The 16173-nt window shown below is 42.5% G+C and overlaps 1 protein-coding gene across 1 annotated transcript in view; it reads left to right on the top strand.

The window, feature by feature from the left end:
* The first annotated feature begins 340 nt into the window (after window positions 1–340).
* FBP2 (fructose-bisphosphatase 2) overlaps window positions 341–16173 on the top strand; it is a 37689-nt gene continuing 21856 nt past the window's right edge. Inside the window, exons 1-3 of the mRNA XM_007176967.3 lie at window positions 341–606; window positions 4754–4916; window positions 7112–7204. Of these exons, the coding sequence (XP_007177029.1) occupies window positions 437–606; window positions 4754–4916; window positions 7112–7204 (426 nt within the window). The 5' untranslated portion in view covers window positions 341–436. The remainder of the gene's footprint in view (window positions 607–4753; window positions 4917–7111; window positions 7205–16173) is intronic.

Raw genomic sequence — 16173 nt, forward strand, 5'->3', positions numbered from 1 at the left:
CTCCTGCAATGTGAGGGAATGGGGCCCTGCAGTAGATACATGTGAAGAATCCTTTTGAGTCTTTGAATAAGAGGGTTTTATGGATCCTTTTTTTTTTTTTTTAGTGGCTGGAATTCTCATCTCTTACCTTTACTAAACGGTTGCTTCTTAGGATCTTTAAAGAAAAAGTTTCGTCAAGAAAAAGTAGGTGTGTGTTTCCTGGCTGCCCGTTTCTATTTACAGCTTGGCAGCCTTCAGATCAGCCAGGCCCGAGAGGTTTCCTTGAGGACTCGCCCAGTTATTTCAACCACGTGGCCTGGGGCACTTTCCCTTAAAGGTCCTGGCACGGCCAGTACAGATTTCTAATCAGCTCTGATACCGCAGAGCCACTGAGCAGCGCTTAGAGATAAGGCTTTCTTCTGCAGGGAGAAAAGGATTTGAAAAGCTACCCGCCGCAATGGGGGACAGAAGCCCCTTCGCAACGGACATGCTCACCCTGACCCGCTACGTTATGGAAAAGGGGCGTCAGGCCAAAGGCACCGGGGAGCTCACACAGCTGCTCAACTCCATGCTGACGGCCATCAAAGCCATCTCCTCGGCCGTGCGCAAGGCCGGCCTAGCCCATCTGTGAGTCTACCCCTCCCCCACACCCCCTCCCCCAGCCACCCCGGCGACATGCAGCGACGGGGGCCCAGGTGGGGGTGGGCAGAGCTCTAGGTGCTTGGGCCGAAACTGGCTCAGAAGTATTAGCCCGTGTACCCTGGAGGGAAGTTGCCTTAAAGTTTCTGCCAGGTGTGCTTTGATAAAGGGGCCTTTGACTTGTTTCAAGAAAGAAACAAGATACTTGGAGACATGCTATGGAGAAAAAGTATATAATTTTCCCAGTTACCATGTGTTATAATGATAACAAGCTCAGGGGCTTGTTCCATTGAAACATATCCTGAGTTATCGTGACTTGTGCTTGCATTCTCACTGGCACAAAGCAACCGCCAGGAGGCTTGAGAGGACCCTTGACGCCCTTTGCAGATATGAGCGTTTTATTACCATGACCTTTGCCCATAGTCATTAGTAGGTAGAAATCATTTACTGAATCCCAGGGCCCGTCGTCCATCTCCTTTCTCACCATCGAAAAGAGTCTTTTGCTTTTAAAACAATATTTTATTTCTTCTCTGTGACTTAATCTTCTCTCCACTTGGTGTGCCGGAAGCTGGGAGGTGCTGGGCCCGGGAGGAGGGCATGCAGAGTGTTCTCCCACTTTGCTCTCTTGGTGCTTTACCCAAGTTCATGCTACAGCTGCTGATTCTCACAGCCAAGGGTCCAGTTTAAGTCTGTGGTGAAGAGAAGCAGTCTTTCTTTGGGCTTCCATTTTCCTGGTAGCAATTGCCATGGAGGTCCTCGCAGAAGATGAAGGGACCCATTGTTGTTATTATCATTATTATTCCAAAATGAAGAAATAACAAAGTCCAATAATTTGAAATATTTATTCTAACAACTTAGTACTTTTAACACAAAAAAATGTGATAATTACAGACTTTATTTATATAATGCTTTGTGACTCAGTAATGAGCTCCAAGTTAAAGGTGATTGTGACTGGTTTTCCCCCTGTCTGTGTATTGCTATAACTGTATGAGTACCTCATTTGGCAATAATGGCCAGCTCTACCTTTAAAGACCTTCATGAACGTGAGACACAGCTACTTGCCTCTGTTCTGCTCCTATCTGGTGGTGAGCTGGGCTACGCATAGAGCAGTTTCCTGGGTTGCCTGCTGACCTCTCAGTGTTACCCATGTTCATGGGCTCCCCAGTGCAGGGGGGCTGGGCTGGGCAGGGGCTGCTGTGGTGGGGTCGTGCTAATCGCTGCAGAACTCTGACTTTGTGGCCATGGAGTGTCCAGAGGACGTGGACTCAGCGGTTGGATAATTCAGGTGCTCCTCTGACTTGGTTTTCTCTGCCATGTGATCATGGTCAATGATCTACTCTCGCTAGAGCCTGTAAAATTGTAAAACGGTTTGGATACTAATAGCACCTAACTCGTAGGGCTAGTTGTAAGGCTTAGTAGGTCCATGTGATGATGACTTCGACAGTGCCAGCCCCATAATAAATGCTCCTTATTACTGTGGTTCCAAGCCAGAACCTGGGGAAATTTGCCGGCTAACAGGGCGATGTCGCGGACTCACCACTAGGTGGCAGGCGCAGCCCGTGGAAACAAGACGTCAGGATTTCGCATTTTCTCGGAGGCTGAGGCAGGTGTCCTCCGTAAAGCAGAGACCACGTATTTTGCCAATTCAGGTGGCATCCTTCCCTGGGTGCCTCTGTAATAGATACCCGAAGTGTCAGTGGGAGAAGTCCATTGGCTGGAAATTCCTTCTTTCTAATAAGATGCTGAGATAATTTTAAGAGGACCCTGGGCTTGCTTCTCAAAGAGCTGAAAGGTTGCATCCTATCCCAGAGCAATTCTGCTCATGAATATGGGACTTTAACATATTCCTGCCACTTTCCCATTTAGGGGGCCTCAAGCCCCTCATTCCTTTGCTTCCTCTTTTTGGGAAGACATTTCTAGGCACCTGCTCGATAAATGCAAAACGGATCAGAAAGTCTCATATTTTTCTTCTTTTTTCTCTGCTCCTTTCTGTGGGAATGCTAGAATACCACCCCTGGAATCCTCTCCACGGCTTTCTAGTGTCAAAACAGCAGAACAATCCATTAAAAAATTATCAGTAAAGCTTAAATGTTAGTTAAGATCGTAAAAAATACTCTTACCGGTTAAAAAGCGCTTTTCTGCCCGTGATCTAACTTGGAGCAGTTGTCAGGCAATTAGATCTCATTGTGATGATCTTCCATTCTTTCTGAAAGGAGGGGTGTGGATGGTGGGAGGCGCTAGGCAGAGCAGAATGCCCCGCACCTGCAGGGAGGGTGCAGAGGGTGGGTTGAGGGGCGGGATAAGAGCAGGGTTGTTGTGGAGGTGGAGGAAGTGTTTGCAAAGCACAGGACAGAGAGCCTGTTTCTCAGCTCCACCACCCACAGGCCTCGGGCACCCCAGCTCTTCATTCTCTGGTAGAAGCTGCATCAAGATTCCAGTTAAGCAAGAGGACTGGGTTTGTGGACCCTTTAAATTCTGATGCAAAATAACCCAGTTTTGTGGTTGCTGTTGTGTGTTTGTTTGCTTTTATTTTGAACCAGAAGGTACAGTCTTTGAGGTGAGGCCACCAGTATTGTTTTCCAAGGCAGATCTCATCACATCAGACATCAAGTGATGGGGGGATCTGTGGGGGAGGGGAGAGGCTGTCAATCAGGGAAAAGGGTGGGAATTGAGTTGTCCCTCGCCCCGGCTTAGGGTGAATCAGTGGATCTCAACCCTGGCTACCTGTTAGAGCCGCCTGAGGAGTCCTTCAACAAATAAATGGCGTTAACAAAAAGGAGAGGGAGGGAATTACTTTCCTGCCATCCATTCTTCATAGTTCAGTGAACGTATATTGAGCATCTGAGCGCTGTGGAAACAAGTACAGTGAGTCACAGCTCTTGCCTTCGGTGAGCAGATAATCCAGCAGGAAGGACATTCCCACAAACAGATTGTGAGCTGCTCTGGAAAGGCTGACAAGGCTGTATCTGGTGTGTGTGGCACCAGGGAAGCTTCTGGAAGAGGTTAGGAGGGCAAGTAGAAGAAAGCTGTCTGTGGGCAGAAAGCACTCCCATGGGGGGGGATACCATGAGTGAAGGGGGAGAGGAGAGAAGCAGCTTGCTGGGTGCTGGTGGCCTCAGGACCTTGGTGGCTGTTGGCATGAGAAAGGCTTGAGGGGGGTGATAGCCATGTGGCTCACGGAGAGAAGAGCATGGGGGGTGGGGGACAGGGAACCCAGGGGTCTGTGTAAGGCAGGTGTGTGCCCGTTGGGTTCCAGAGGCTGAGACTGAGGGTGAGAGGGCCAAGAGGCAAGGCCAGTGTGGGACCAGGCCTTCCTTGGTGCGGCCTGAAACCCACTGTGGGGGGCCTGGGGACTCTGGAGAGACAGGGGTGATCTGACTGAATTTAGAAGGATCCCACCCACGAGGGTGGGAGCTGGAGACTTTTTTTTTTTTTTTTTTTTTGGCCGAGCCACGCAGCTTTCGGGATCTTAGTTCCCCAACCAGGGATCAAACCCAGACCTGGGGAAGTGAAAGCACTGAGTCCTAACCACGGAACCCCCAGGGAATTCCCTGGAGACCTTTGCATAGCAATCCTCTAAAACACAAAGCCTCCAGATAGAATTCTTACAGTAGTGTTCATTCTTACATTGCTTGGAATGGTGGTAAAGAATCAAATCAAACTAGTTAAGTCTGTCCCCCACTTTCCTTCTTATTCAAGTAATGCCAAGCTACAGCAGAGCAAATTTTAATTCAGCCCAGCAGGCCACTATTTGAGGATAATCAACAAATACTAGAAATTCCAGGGCTGGAAAGCCACGGTCCTTTACTTTTTAGAGTTATTAATTTTGGCGATGTGTCTGACTTTATGAATTCTGTCTCCCAGGGCCGGGGGCAGGGTTGCTCGTTAGTAAGATTGAATTCTGGTTAGTTTTACTGGGATGACGAGGGACTTAGGACAATATCCCTGAGGTGTAAAGGAAGCAAGCGTGAGAACCAGCGCTGTGAGAGAGGACGCACTTGGTCGTATTTATAATTTGGAGACTCTGGAGCCCTGAAGGGAAAAGAGGGATACAGGGGTGGTATCTTGGCGTCTGGGCATCTTTGCTGGAGTCCAAGCTCCCTTCCTGATTTCCTTCAGCCTTTTGTCTTCTTAGGTATGGAATCGCGGGAAGCGTGAACGTGACAGGGGATGAGGTGAAGAAACTGGACGTGTTATCCAATTCTCTGGTGATCAACATGCTCCAGTCCTCCTACAGCACCTGCGTCCTGGTCTCGGAAGAGAATAAAGACGCGCTTATCACCGCCCAGGAGAAGAGGGTGAGTGTGGCAGCCGGGCTGAAGTTCCTCTACTCACCAGTAGAGGGCGCAACTGAGTGGGGAAGACTTTGGTTGCCTTGCTTTTTTTTATTTCTGGTATTTCCCTCTATTGCTTAATTTTTTATTTTCTGGAAACAAACAAGGGATTGCATACTTCTTTAGTTGGAAGCCTTATGCTGTCTAGTCAAACAGACTCAGTAATAGGGCAGTGATTCATTCAGGAAATAAATGAGTGCTTTACCGAAACTTCTCAGTGGATGGGATTCATCATGGGTTTTCACTTACCGTACTGGTAACAAGTCCCAACATTTTGGAGCGCTTGAAAATCCAGTCCAGTAAAAAGTAGAGTTCCTGTGGTACTATACCGTCTCTTAATCTTCTCATCCCCAACGTACTCTCAGCCCTTTCCCCAAGGGGGTTTGGTTTCAGCAGAGATTTCTTCATGCCTGACAAACTGTTAGACTAAAACATAAAAGAATTCGTAAAGATCGTTGCTCTGGCCTTAATGCAATGGTAAACTTGGTTAGTGCAGGGCATGACTGGGGAGGGTCTATATTCACTATGTTTTCACAGTTTATTAAAAAAAAAAAAAGCTGGTAGCCAAAAAATTCAACCCATATTCAGCTGCAGTACAGTAATGCCAAATAAAGCTAAGACCGTTGGCCCTTGTTTTGTACAGTGGGTCTTGGGGACAAGGTGCCATTTCCTTGTGATTAGCTGAAAGGATGGAAAAATTAAAGTAAAACCAAATTTATTGAACACTTGCTGTAAGGTGGGGACTGTGCCAAAGCACGTTATACTTGTTGTCTCACATAATTAGGCTAAGTCACACCTATTATTTTCAATTTTCAATTTCCACCGATATGACCCTTGATTATCTCTCTGATCAAATCTCACGTTTTCTTTCCCCGTTGGCCTGAGCTACACAGGTCTTCACGCTAGTTCTTGAATACTCCTTGCTTGTTCCCACATCAGCTCGTGAACCTTCTCCAGCATATGTTTGATGTTCAACAAATACCTGTTGAATGCATGCATGTATGAAATGAATGGGCTGAACTGGCTTATCTACAGGGAGAATGGGGAATTTCCAAGTTTATGAATTCCACTGCCCCCCACCCCGCCTCACCTCCTGTTGAACAAGGAAAAAAGAAAGGAGAAAAGGAAGAAAGAAAGAAGGAAGGAAAGAAATGAAAGAAAGAGGGAGAAAGAAAGAAAGAAAGAAAAAGAAAGAAAGAAAGAAAAAGAAAAAGGAAGGAAAGAAAGGGAAAGAAAGAAAGGAAGAAAGCTCACATTAAGCTAGGGCATTACTCATTGGAAAGTCAGGGGAAAGTAGTTTAGTGGTGGGAAAAATGACTCCCATTTTACTTGATGCTTGATTACCAGTGTTTAATTAGCCAGGACACCCCAGTCCCCATCACTAAGGCTCTCACAGAACCTTGCACATAGGAGGCCTGTAAAAAGTATCTGGTGTTTTCTTTCCACCGAACTGCTGGTGACAGCAGCGTGAGTGGGCATGAGGGACATGGTATCTCAAGACTCCACCTACTCTGTCTCTGGTCTTCACATCAGCAAGGTAGGGTGGATGCAGCAAAACCCAGAGGTGTATTTTTATTCTCCTGATGTAGTCATACATACCAGCTATTTTAATAAGACAGACCCAGAGGCCCTGGGACATTGTTCTGAGATTTTCTTTCAGTAAAAATGTGCTAAAGTGAAAAAAGCCTGTCTGAGGAGAGGCTCAGAAGTACCAGTAAATCAATAGCCGACCTTACTGTGGACGTGGGTAGAGCTTGTCCAAGTTCGTCTTCAGCTTCTCCACCTCTTCCCTGCAAGGTGCCCATTTCAGACCTGGTTTCCTCTCACACCCACAGCAGCTCTGAGTCCCCACTGGTCCCAGGTAGGAGGGGAGGGCAGAGCCAGGGCAGGTGGGAGGAGAGCTATTTGGAGGTGGGTGTGACCTCCATCACCCCCTGTGGGTGTCAACTAATCTGTTTATGGGCAGGCGGGCTCTGAGCTGCACAGTTAATGTATGCTGATACACTCTGCACTCCTTAAGTAATTGCATTTTTTGACGAGGATGTCCCTTTGCTCTGAATCGCTTTTGGTGTAGTGTTGTCTGCCACACACAGCCACTTACACAGAGTGTGTTGCTCGGAAGGTGACCTGATCAGGTGTTCTGTCCTCTGTGCATGTAGGGGAAATACGTGGTCTGCTTTGACCCACTGGATGGATCTTCGAACATCGACTGCCTGGCCTCCATTGGAACCATATTTGCCATCTACAGAAAGGTGAGTAAACAGTACGTTCTTTAACACTTCCTTCCTCTGGTGGTTCCAAACGTTCCTGGGCTGGGAGCCACGAGTCTGGAGTTCTCACCTCGGTCCTCCCACTAACCAGACACACTGTGGCAGGCAAGCCATGCACCTCGCTCTGCCTCGGGCTCCTCATTGAATACCCGAATCGGTCATTTCCTTCAGTCCTGTTCTCGCCGTTCCTAGGAAGGGAGGGTGAGCTGATAGATGAGGCCTTGTTTTGAAAATCTGGAGGCAACACAAATGCCAGACGTGGAATTAGGTTCCAGGTGGCATCTGAAGGCCCCTCTGTTCCTTCCTTGTGTATCTTAAATCTTACTGCGTTTGCTTTCTGCTGCTGCTGTAACAATTCACCACACATTTAGAGGCTTAAAACAACCTCCATTAATTATCTCCCAGTTCTTGGGTCAGAAGTCTGGCAGGCATGGCTGGGTTCTCTGTCTTGTAAGGCCAAAATCTTGGTGTCAGCCGGCCTGGCACCCTATTGAGAAGAATTCACTTCCAGGCTCACTTAGGCTGTTGGCAAAATTCACTGAAACGGTCAACATCCATCCCCTCACATAGTTACAATTTGTGTGTGTGTGTGTGTGTGTGTGTGTGTGTGTGTGTGTGTGTGTGTGTGTGATGAGGACTTTTAAGATCTACTCTCACAGCCACTTTCAAATAGACAATACAGTATTTTTTTTTAAACATCTTTATTGGAGTATAATTGCTTTAAAATGGTGTGTTAGTTTCTGCTTTATAACAAAGTGAATCAGCTATACATATACATATATCCCCATATCTCCTCCCTCTTGCATCTCCCTCCCACCCTCCCTATCCCACCCCTCTAGGTGGACACAAAGCACCGAGCTGATCTCCTTGTGCTATGTGGCTGCTTCCCACTAGCTATCTATTTTACATTTGGTAGTGTATATAAGTCCATGCCACTCTCTCACTTCGTCCCAGCTTACCCTTCCCCCTCCCCGTGTCCTCAAGTCCATTCTATACATCTGCATCCTTATCCCTGTCCTGCCCCTAGGTTCTTCAGAACCATTTTCTATTTTTTTTAGATTCCATATATATGTGTTAGCATACAGTATTGTTTTTCTCTTTCTGACTTATTTCAGCCTGTATGACAGACTCTAGTCCATCCACCTCACTACAAATAACTCAATTTCGTTTCTTTTTATGGCTGAGTAATATTCCATTGTATATATGTGCCACATCTTCTTTATCCATTCATCTGTCAATGGACACTTAGGTTGCTTCCATGTCCTGGCTATTGAAAATAGAGCTGCAATGAACACTGTGGTACATGACTCTTTTTGAATTATCGTTTTCTCAAGGTATATGCCCAGTAGTGGGATTTCTGGGTCGTATGGTAGTTCTATTTTTAGTTTCTTAAGGAACCTCCATACTGTTCTACATAGTGGCTGTATCAGTTTACATTGCCACCACCAGTGCAAGAGGGTTCCCTTTTCTCCACACCCTCTCCAGCATTTATTGTTTGTAGATGTTTTGATGGTGGCCATTCTGACTGGTGTGAGATGATACCTCATTGTAGTTTTGATTTGCATTTCTCTAATGATTAATGATGTTGAGCATTCTTTCATGTGTCTGTTGGCCATCTGTATATCTTCTTTGGAGAAATGTCTATTTAGGTCTTCTGCCCATTTTGGGATTGGGTTGTTTGGTTTTTTGATATTGAGCTGCATGAGCTGCTTGTACATTTTGGAGATTAGTCCTTTGTCAGTTGCTTCATTTACAAATATTTTCTCCCATTCTGAGGGTTGTCTTTTCATCTTGTTTATGTTTTCCTTTGCTGTGCAAAAGCTTTTAAGATCCATTAGGTCCCATTTGTTTATTTGTGTTCTTATTTCCATTTCTCTAGGAGGTGGGTCAAAAAGGATCTTGCTGTGATTTATGTCATAGAGTGTTCTGCCTATGTTTTCCTCTAAGAGTTGTATAGTGTCTGGCCTTACATTTAGGTCTTTAATCCATTTTGAGTTTATTTTTGTGCATGGTGTTAGGGAGTGTTCTAATTTCATTCTTTTACATGTAGCTGTCCAGTTTTCCCAGCACCACTTACTGAAGAGGCTGTCTTTTTTCCATTGTATATTCTTGCTGCCATTATCAAAGGTAAGATGTCCATATATGCATGGGCTTATCTCTGGGCTTTCTATCCTGTTCCATTGATCTATATTTCTGTTTTTGTGCCTGTACCATACTGTCTTAATTACTGTAGCTTTGTAATATAGTCTGAAGTCAGGGAGCCTGACTCCTCCAGCTCCGTTTTTCTTTCTCAAGATTGCTTTGGCTATTCGGGGTCTTTTGTATCTCCATACAAATTGTGAAATTTTTTGTTCTAGTTCCATAAAAAATGCCATTGGTAATTTGATAGGGATTGCATTGAATCTGTAGATTGCTTTGGGTAGTAGAGTCATTTTCACAATATTGATTCTTCCAATCCAAGAACATGGTATATCTCTCCATCTGTTGGTATCATCTTTAATTTCTTTCATCAGTGTCTTATAGTTTTCTGCATACAGGTCTTTTGTCTCCCTAGGTAGGTTTATTCCTAGGTATTTTATTCTTTTTGTTGCAATGGTAAATGGGAGTGTTTCCATAATTTCTCTTTCTGATTTTTCATCATTAGTGTATAGGAATGCAAGAGATTTCTGCGCATTAATTTTGTATCCTGCAACTTTACCAAATTCATTGATTAGCTCTAGTATTTTTCTGGTGGCACTTTTAGGATTCTCTATGTATAGTACCATGTCATCTGCAAACAGTGACAGCTTTACTTCTTCTTTTCTGACTTGGATTCCTTTGATTTCTTTTTCTTCTCTGATTGCTGTGGCTAAAACTTCCAAAACTATGTGGGATAATAGTGGTGAGAGTGGGCAACCTTGTCTTGTTCCTGATCTTAGTGGAAATGGTTTCAGTTTTTCACAGTTAAGAATGATGTTGGCTGTGGGTTTGTCATATATGGCCTTTATTATGTTGAGGTAAGTTCCCTCTCTGCCTACTTTCTGCAGGATTTTTATCATAAATGGGTGTTGAATTTTGTCGAAAGCTTTTTCTGCAACTATTGTCATGATCATATGGTTTTCATCCTTCAGTTTGTTAATATGGTGTATCACATTGATTGATTTGCATATATTGAAGAATCCTTGCATCCCTGGGATAAACCCCACTTGATCATGGTGTATGATCCTTTTAATGTGCTGTTGGATTCTCTTTGCTAGTATTTTGTTGAGGATTCTTGCATCTATGTTCATCAGTGATATTGGCCTGTAGTTTTCTTTCTTTGTGACATCTTTGTCTGGTTTTGGTATCAGGGTGATGGTGGCCTTGTCAAATGAGGTTGGGAGTGTTCCTCTCTCTGCTATATTTTGGAAGAGTTTGAGAAGGATAGGTGTTAGCTCTTCTCTAAATGTTTGATAGAATTTTGCCTGTGAAGCCATCTGGTCCTGGGCTTTTGTTTGTTGGAAGATTTTTAATCACAGTCTCAATTGCAGTGCTTGTGATTGGTCTGTTTATATTTCCTATTTCTTCTTGGTTCAGTCTTGGAAGGTTGTGCTCTTCTAAGACTGTGTCCATTTCTTCCAGGTTACCCATTTTATTGGCATATAGTTGCTTGTAGTAATCTCTCATGATCCTTTGTATTTCTGCAGTGTCAGTTGTTACTTCTCCTTTTTCATTTCTAATTCTATTGATTTGAGTCTTCTCCCTTTTTTTCTTGATGAGTCTGGCTAGTGGTTTATCAATTTTGTTTATCTTCTCAAAGAACCAGCTTTTAGTTTTATTGCTCTTAGCTATTGTTTCCTTCATTTCTTTTTCATTTATTTCTGATCTGATCTTTATGATTTCTTTCCTTCTGCTAACTTCGGGATTTTTTTGTTCTTCTTTGTCTAATTGCTTTTGGTGTAAGGTTAGGTTGTTTATTTGAGATGTTTCTTGTTTCTTGAGGTAAGATTGTAAGGCTATAAACTTCCCTCTTAGAACTGCTTTTGCTGCATCTCATAGGTTTTGGGTTGTCTTGTTTTCATTGTCATTTGTTTCTCGGTATTTTTTGATTTCCTCAGTGATCTCTTGGTTATTAAGTAGTGTATTGTTTAGCCTCCATGTATTTGTATTTTTGTACAGATTTTTTCCTGTAATTGATATCTAGTCTCATAGCGTTGTGGTCAGAAAAGATACTTGATACGATTTCAATTTTCTTAAATTTACCAAGGCTTGATTTGTGACCCAAGATATGATCTATCCTGGATTATGTTCTATGAGCAGTTGAGAAGAAAGTGTGACAATATGGTATTATTAACTCTAGTCCCGATGCCGTACATTACATCCCCAGGACTTATCTTGTAACTGGAAGTCTGTACCTTTGACCACCTTCACTCATTTCACCTACCTCACCCCTTGCTTCTGGAAACTACCAATCTGTTCTCTGTATCTATGAGTTATATATATATATATTTTTAGAATCCACATGTAAGTGAGATCATACAGTATTTTTCCTTCTCCGACTTATTTCACTTAGCATAATGCCCTCAAAGTCCACCCATATTGTCATGAATGGCAGGATTTCCTTGTTTTTCATTGCTGAATTTTATGTATATATATCTGTGAAAGAGTGATTTCATGTCCTTCAGGTATATACCCAGAAGTGTAATTGCTGGATCTTATATAGCTCTATATTTAATTTTTTGAAGAGCCTCCATACTGTTTTCCATAGTGGCTTCACCAATTTACATTCCTACAAGCAGTGCCCGTGGGTTCCCTTCTCTCCACATCCTCACCAACACTTGTTATTGCTGATCTTTTTGATATTAGTCATTCTGACAGGTGTGAGGTGATATCTCATTGTGGTTTTAATTTGCATTTCCCTGATGATCAGTGGTGTTGAGCACCTTTTCATGTACCTGTTGGCCCTTTGTATGCCTTCTTTGGAAAAATGTCTATTCAGTCAGATCATTTGTTTTTTTGCCATTGAGTTGTGTGAGTTCTTTGTATATTTTGGATATTAATCCCTTATTCTATGTATGATCTCCAAATATTTTTTGCTTTTTCATTTTGTTGATGGTCTTAATAGCTTCTTAAAGCCAACTGATTTAAAAACAAAGAGGAATAATGAGGGAGGCTGTGCATGTGTGTGGACAGGGAGTATGTGGGAAATCTCTGTATCTTTCTCACAATTTTTCTGTGACCCTAAAACTGTTCTCAAAAAAATGAAGTCTTGGGGAAGGGGAAGGGTAAGCTGTGACAAAGTGAGAGAGTGGCATGGACATATATACACTACCAAACGTGAAATAGATAGCTAGTGTGAAGCAGCCACGTAGCACAGGGAGATCAGCTCGGTGCTTTGTGACCACCTAGAGGGGTGGGATAGGGAGGGTGGGAGGGAGGGAGACGCAAGAGGGGGGAGATATGGGGATATATGTATATGTATAACTGATTTACTTTGTTATAAAGCAGAAACTAACACACCATTGTAAAGCAATTATACTCCAATAAAGATGTTAAAAAAAAATGAAGTCTTTGAAACAAAAAAAGAGGAATATTACTATACATAATAATTTGGGATATTCACACTTGAATTTTGGTGATTTTGAACACAGAGATTTTGTCTTAAAATTCAAATAAACCAGAGGCTTTGAAGGCTAGTCCAAATAACCATAGATTTTCTCTGATAATGTTTCTAAATAGGGTGGGCAAGTTTGAGAAATGAATGAGACATGAAGAGAAAGCTTTGTGATGCTTAAGCAATGTCTAATGAGAGAGCAGCTTGCTTCAGAGACCTCATGGGGCTGTCACAGCCTCTTAGAACCTTGTCAAAGCCAGGGATGATGCCCGTTTCTGACCAGGATTTCTGTGATTCTCTATAAGCATCAAGATAGAAGTTTCAGGACTGTCAGAGAACTGTCAAAACTATTTTCTTCCCCTTATCTCTGAGGAGCATTGCTAAACACCCTTTAAGATGTCCCATACTGCTTTCAGCTCCCTGTTCTATGATTTTCCTTTTTCTTGAAGTTGACATTTTCCATTTCCAACAGTCACAGATTAGACAAAGTGCAAACTCTCTCCCTTCAAGACATCCAGAACTTTTGGATACAATATATCATCCTTTAAATTCGTGGCTGAGCTCATTGAAATGAACAAGCAATAAATACAAGGTAAGGGGCGGGGGACCAGAATCACAGAAAACTGAAAACCAGAGGCTTAAGAAGAGGACTGAGGGAGTCGTCCTGATGGGAGGAGCTGGTCTTGTTGATCTGAGCAAATCAAGGGTGTGGGTTTTAACACCCCTACAGGGTCAGGAGACCCCGTATCCCATTATTATGGGTAAGTCAACCTCACCAAAATTCTACTCTTTTACTGACATAAGGATACATAGACCAGTGGAACACAAAAGAGAGTCTAGAGATAAACCCACACATGTATGATCACCTGATTTATGAAAAGGCAATACTGAAGTTTAATTTGTACAGGATGATCCCTTCAATAAGTGATGCTGGTCCAGGTGAATATCAGTATGAGAAAAAATTAACTTGACTCCTACTTCACACCATACACAAAGATTAATTAAAGACCAGAGACTTCACTGTAAAAAGTAAAGCTATAAAGCTCCTAGAAAAAAAACCACAGGAGAATATATTCATGCCTTTGGGGAAGGTAAAGATTTTTTAAACAGGACATAAAAAGTACTAACCTTGAAGGAAAAGGCTAGTAAACTGCGCTTCATTGAAACTAAGAACTTTTGTTCATCAAAAGACAACATTAAAGGGGCTTCCCTGGTGGCTCAGTGGTTAGGAATCCGCCAGCCAATGCAGGGGACACGGGTTCATGCCCCGGTCTGGGAAGATCCCACATGCCGCGGAGCGGCTAGGCCCGTGAGCCACAACTACTGAGCCTGCGCGTCTGGAGCCTGTGCTCCGCAACGGGAGAGGCCGCGACAGTGAGAGGCCGCGACAGTGAGAGGCCCGCGCACCGCGATGAAGAGTGGCCCCCGCTCGCCACAACTGGAGAAAGCCCTTGCACAGAAACGAAGACCCAACACAGCCAAAAATAAATAAATAAATAAATAAATTTATTAAAAAAAAAAAAAAGAAAACATTAAGGATGGACCTAGAGATTGCCATACTGAGTGAAGTAAGTCAGACAAAGATAAATATCATATGATATCACTTATATGTGGAATCTAAAAAAATGGTACAAATGAACCTATTTACAAAACAGAAATAGGATCACAGATGTAGAAAACACACTTATGGTTACCAAGGGGGAAGGGGAGGGAGGGGTAAATTGGGAGATTGGGATTGCCATATACACACTACTATATATAAAATAGATAACTAATAAGAACCTGCTATTTAGCACAGGGAACTCTACTAAATACTCAATAATGACCGATATGGGAATAGAATCTAAAAAACAGTGGATATATGTATATGTATAAGTGATTCCCTTTGCTGTACAGCAGAAAGTAACACAACATTGTAAATCAACTATACTCTAATAAAAATTAATTTTAAAAAAAGACAACATTAAGAGAGTGAAAAGGCAACTACAGACGGATGGAAAAGTTTTCAGTGCATACATCCAACAGAGAACTCATTTACTGAATAAATAAAGAACTCCTACAAATCAATAAAAAATACTCTCAATCTTATCAAAGGAATGGGCAAAAGACTTGAACAGGAACTTCAAAAAAGAGATTTTTTTTCCCTAGCTGGTTAATAAGTACATGAGAGATGCTCACCATCATTAGTCATCAGGGAAATGGACATGGAAACAGCACTGAGACATCATTTACCACCTGCCCCCAACCAGAGTGGCTAAAATTAAAAATACTAACCATACCAACTGTAGATGAAGAAACTGGAATTCTAGTATATTGGTGGTGGGAGTAGAAAATGTTACAAACACTTCAGAAAATTTTGATAGCACCTGCTAGTATTAAACATATACTGATGCACTGTGGCCCAGCAAGTCCACTCCTGGAGTGCACCCAGGATAAATGGGTGCCTGTGTCTGCCAAAAGATGTGTACAAATTATTCGTAAAAGACCCAAACTGAAAAAAATCAAAAAGTGTATCAACATGAGAATAGATAAATAAACTGTGATATAGTCACATGACAGAAAGCTACATAGCAATGCAAAAGAACAAATTGCTATGTGCAACAACACAGATAAAATCACAAAGACGTATGTTGTGAAACATAAGCCAGATACAAAAGAACACATGCTTTGTAATTTCATTTATATGAAGTTCCAAAACAGTCAAAGCTAATTATTCTTTTGATGTCCAGATGATAAAGGCCAGAATAGAGGTTACCTTGGGGGAGGTGATAGTGACTGAAAGAGGGTATAAGAGAATCTGCTAGGTGGCTGGAAATATTCTATAAATTGATCTTAGTAGTTACATCGGTATGTACTATATATATGTAAAAATTCGTCAAACTGTATAGTTAAGATTTGTGTGCTTTGCTATATGTAATTTATACCTCAATTAAAAGAAAAATAATCAACTTTCCCATACCTTCTGCCACCAAACACATTGAGCCTTTGCAATTGTCACTAACTTTACTGATAAATGGCCATAGGAGGCACCACTGCCTTTATATGTGACAGGGAAGTAGGGAGTAGGGAAAAATATAAAGATTTTAGTGGAGTAGGGAAAAATATAAAGATTTGAGAAAGATAACATTAAATCATTTGTAAACTCCTCTGAGATTTTTGAGAAAAGTGTCATGGCAATGGAGAATACTAACATGAAGTGTATTTTGGGAGTTCCAAGACCATATTGGAGGGAAAATGAGAGTTGAAACTTTCTTTTTTTTGAGGCACTGAAATAAGTTACAGATGGGTTGTAAGTTTTGTGGAGAGGCGGGGAATAAAACCAGAAAAAAAGTGTAGAATATTTGTCTAATCTTGTCTTGATGTAGGAGAAATTCTGTCT

Source organism: Balaenoptera acutorostrata, chromosome 6 (assembly GCF_949987535.1).
Source record: "Balaenoptera acutorostrata chromosome 6, mBalAcu1.1, whole genome shotgun sequence".
In the NCBI taxonomy this organism is placed as follows: Eukaryota; Metazoa; Chordata; class Mammalia; order Artiodactyla; family Balaenopteridae; genus Balaenoptera; species Balaenoptera acutorostrata.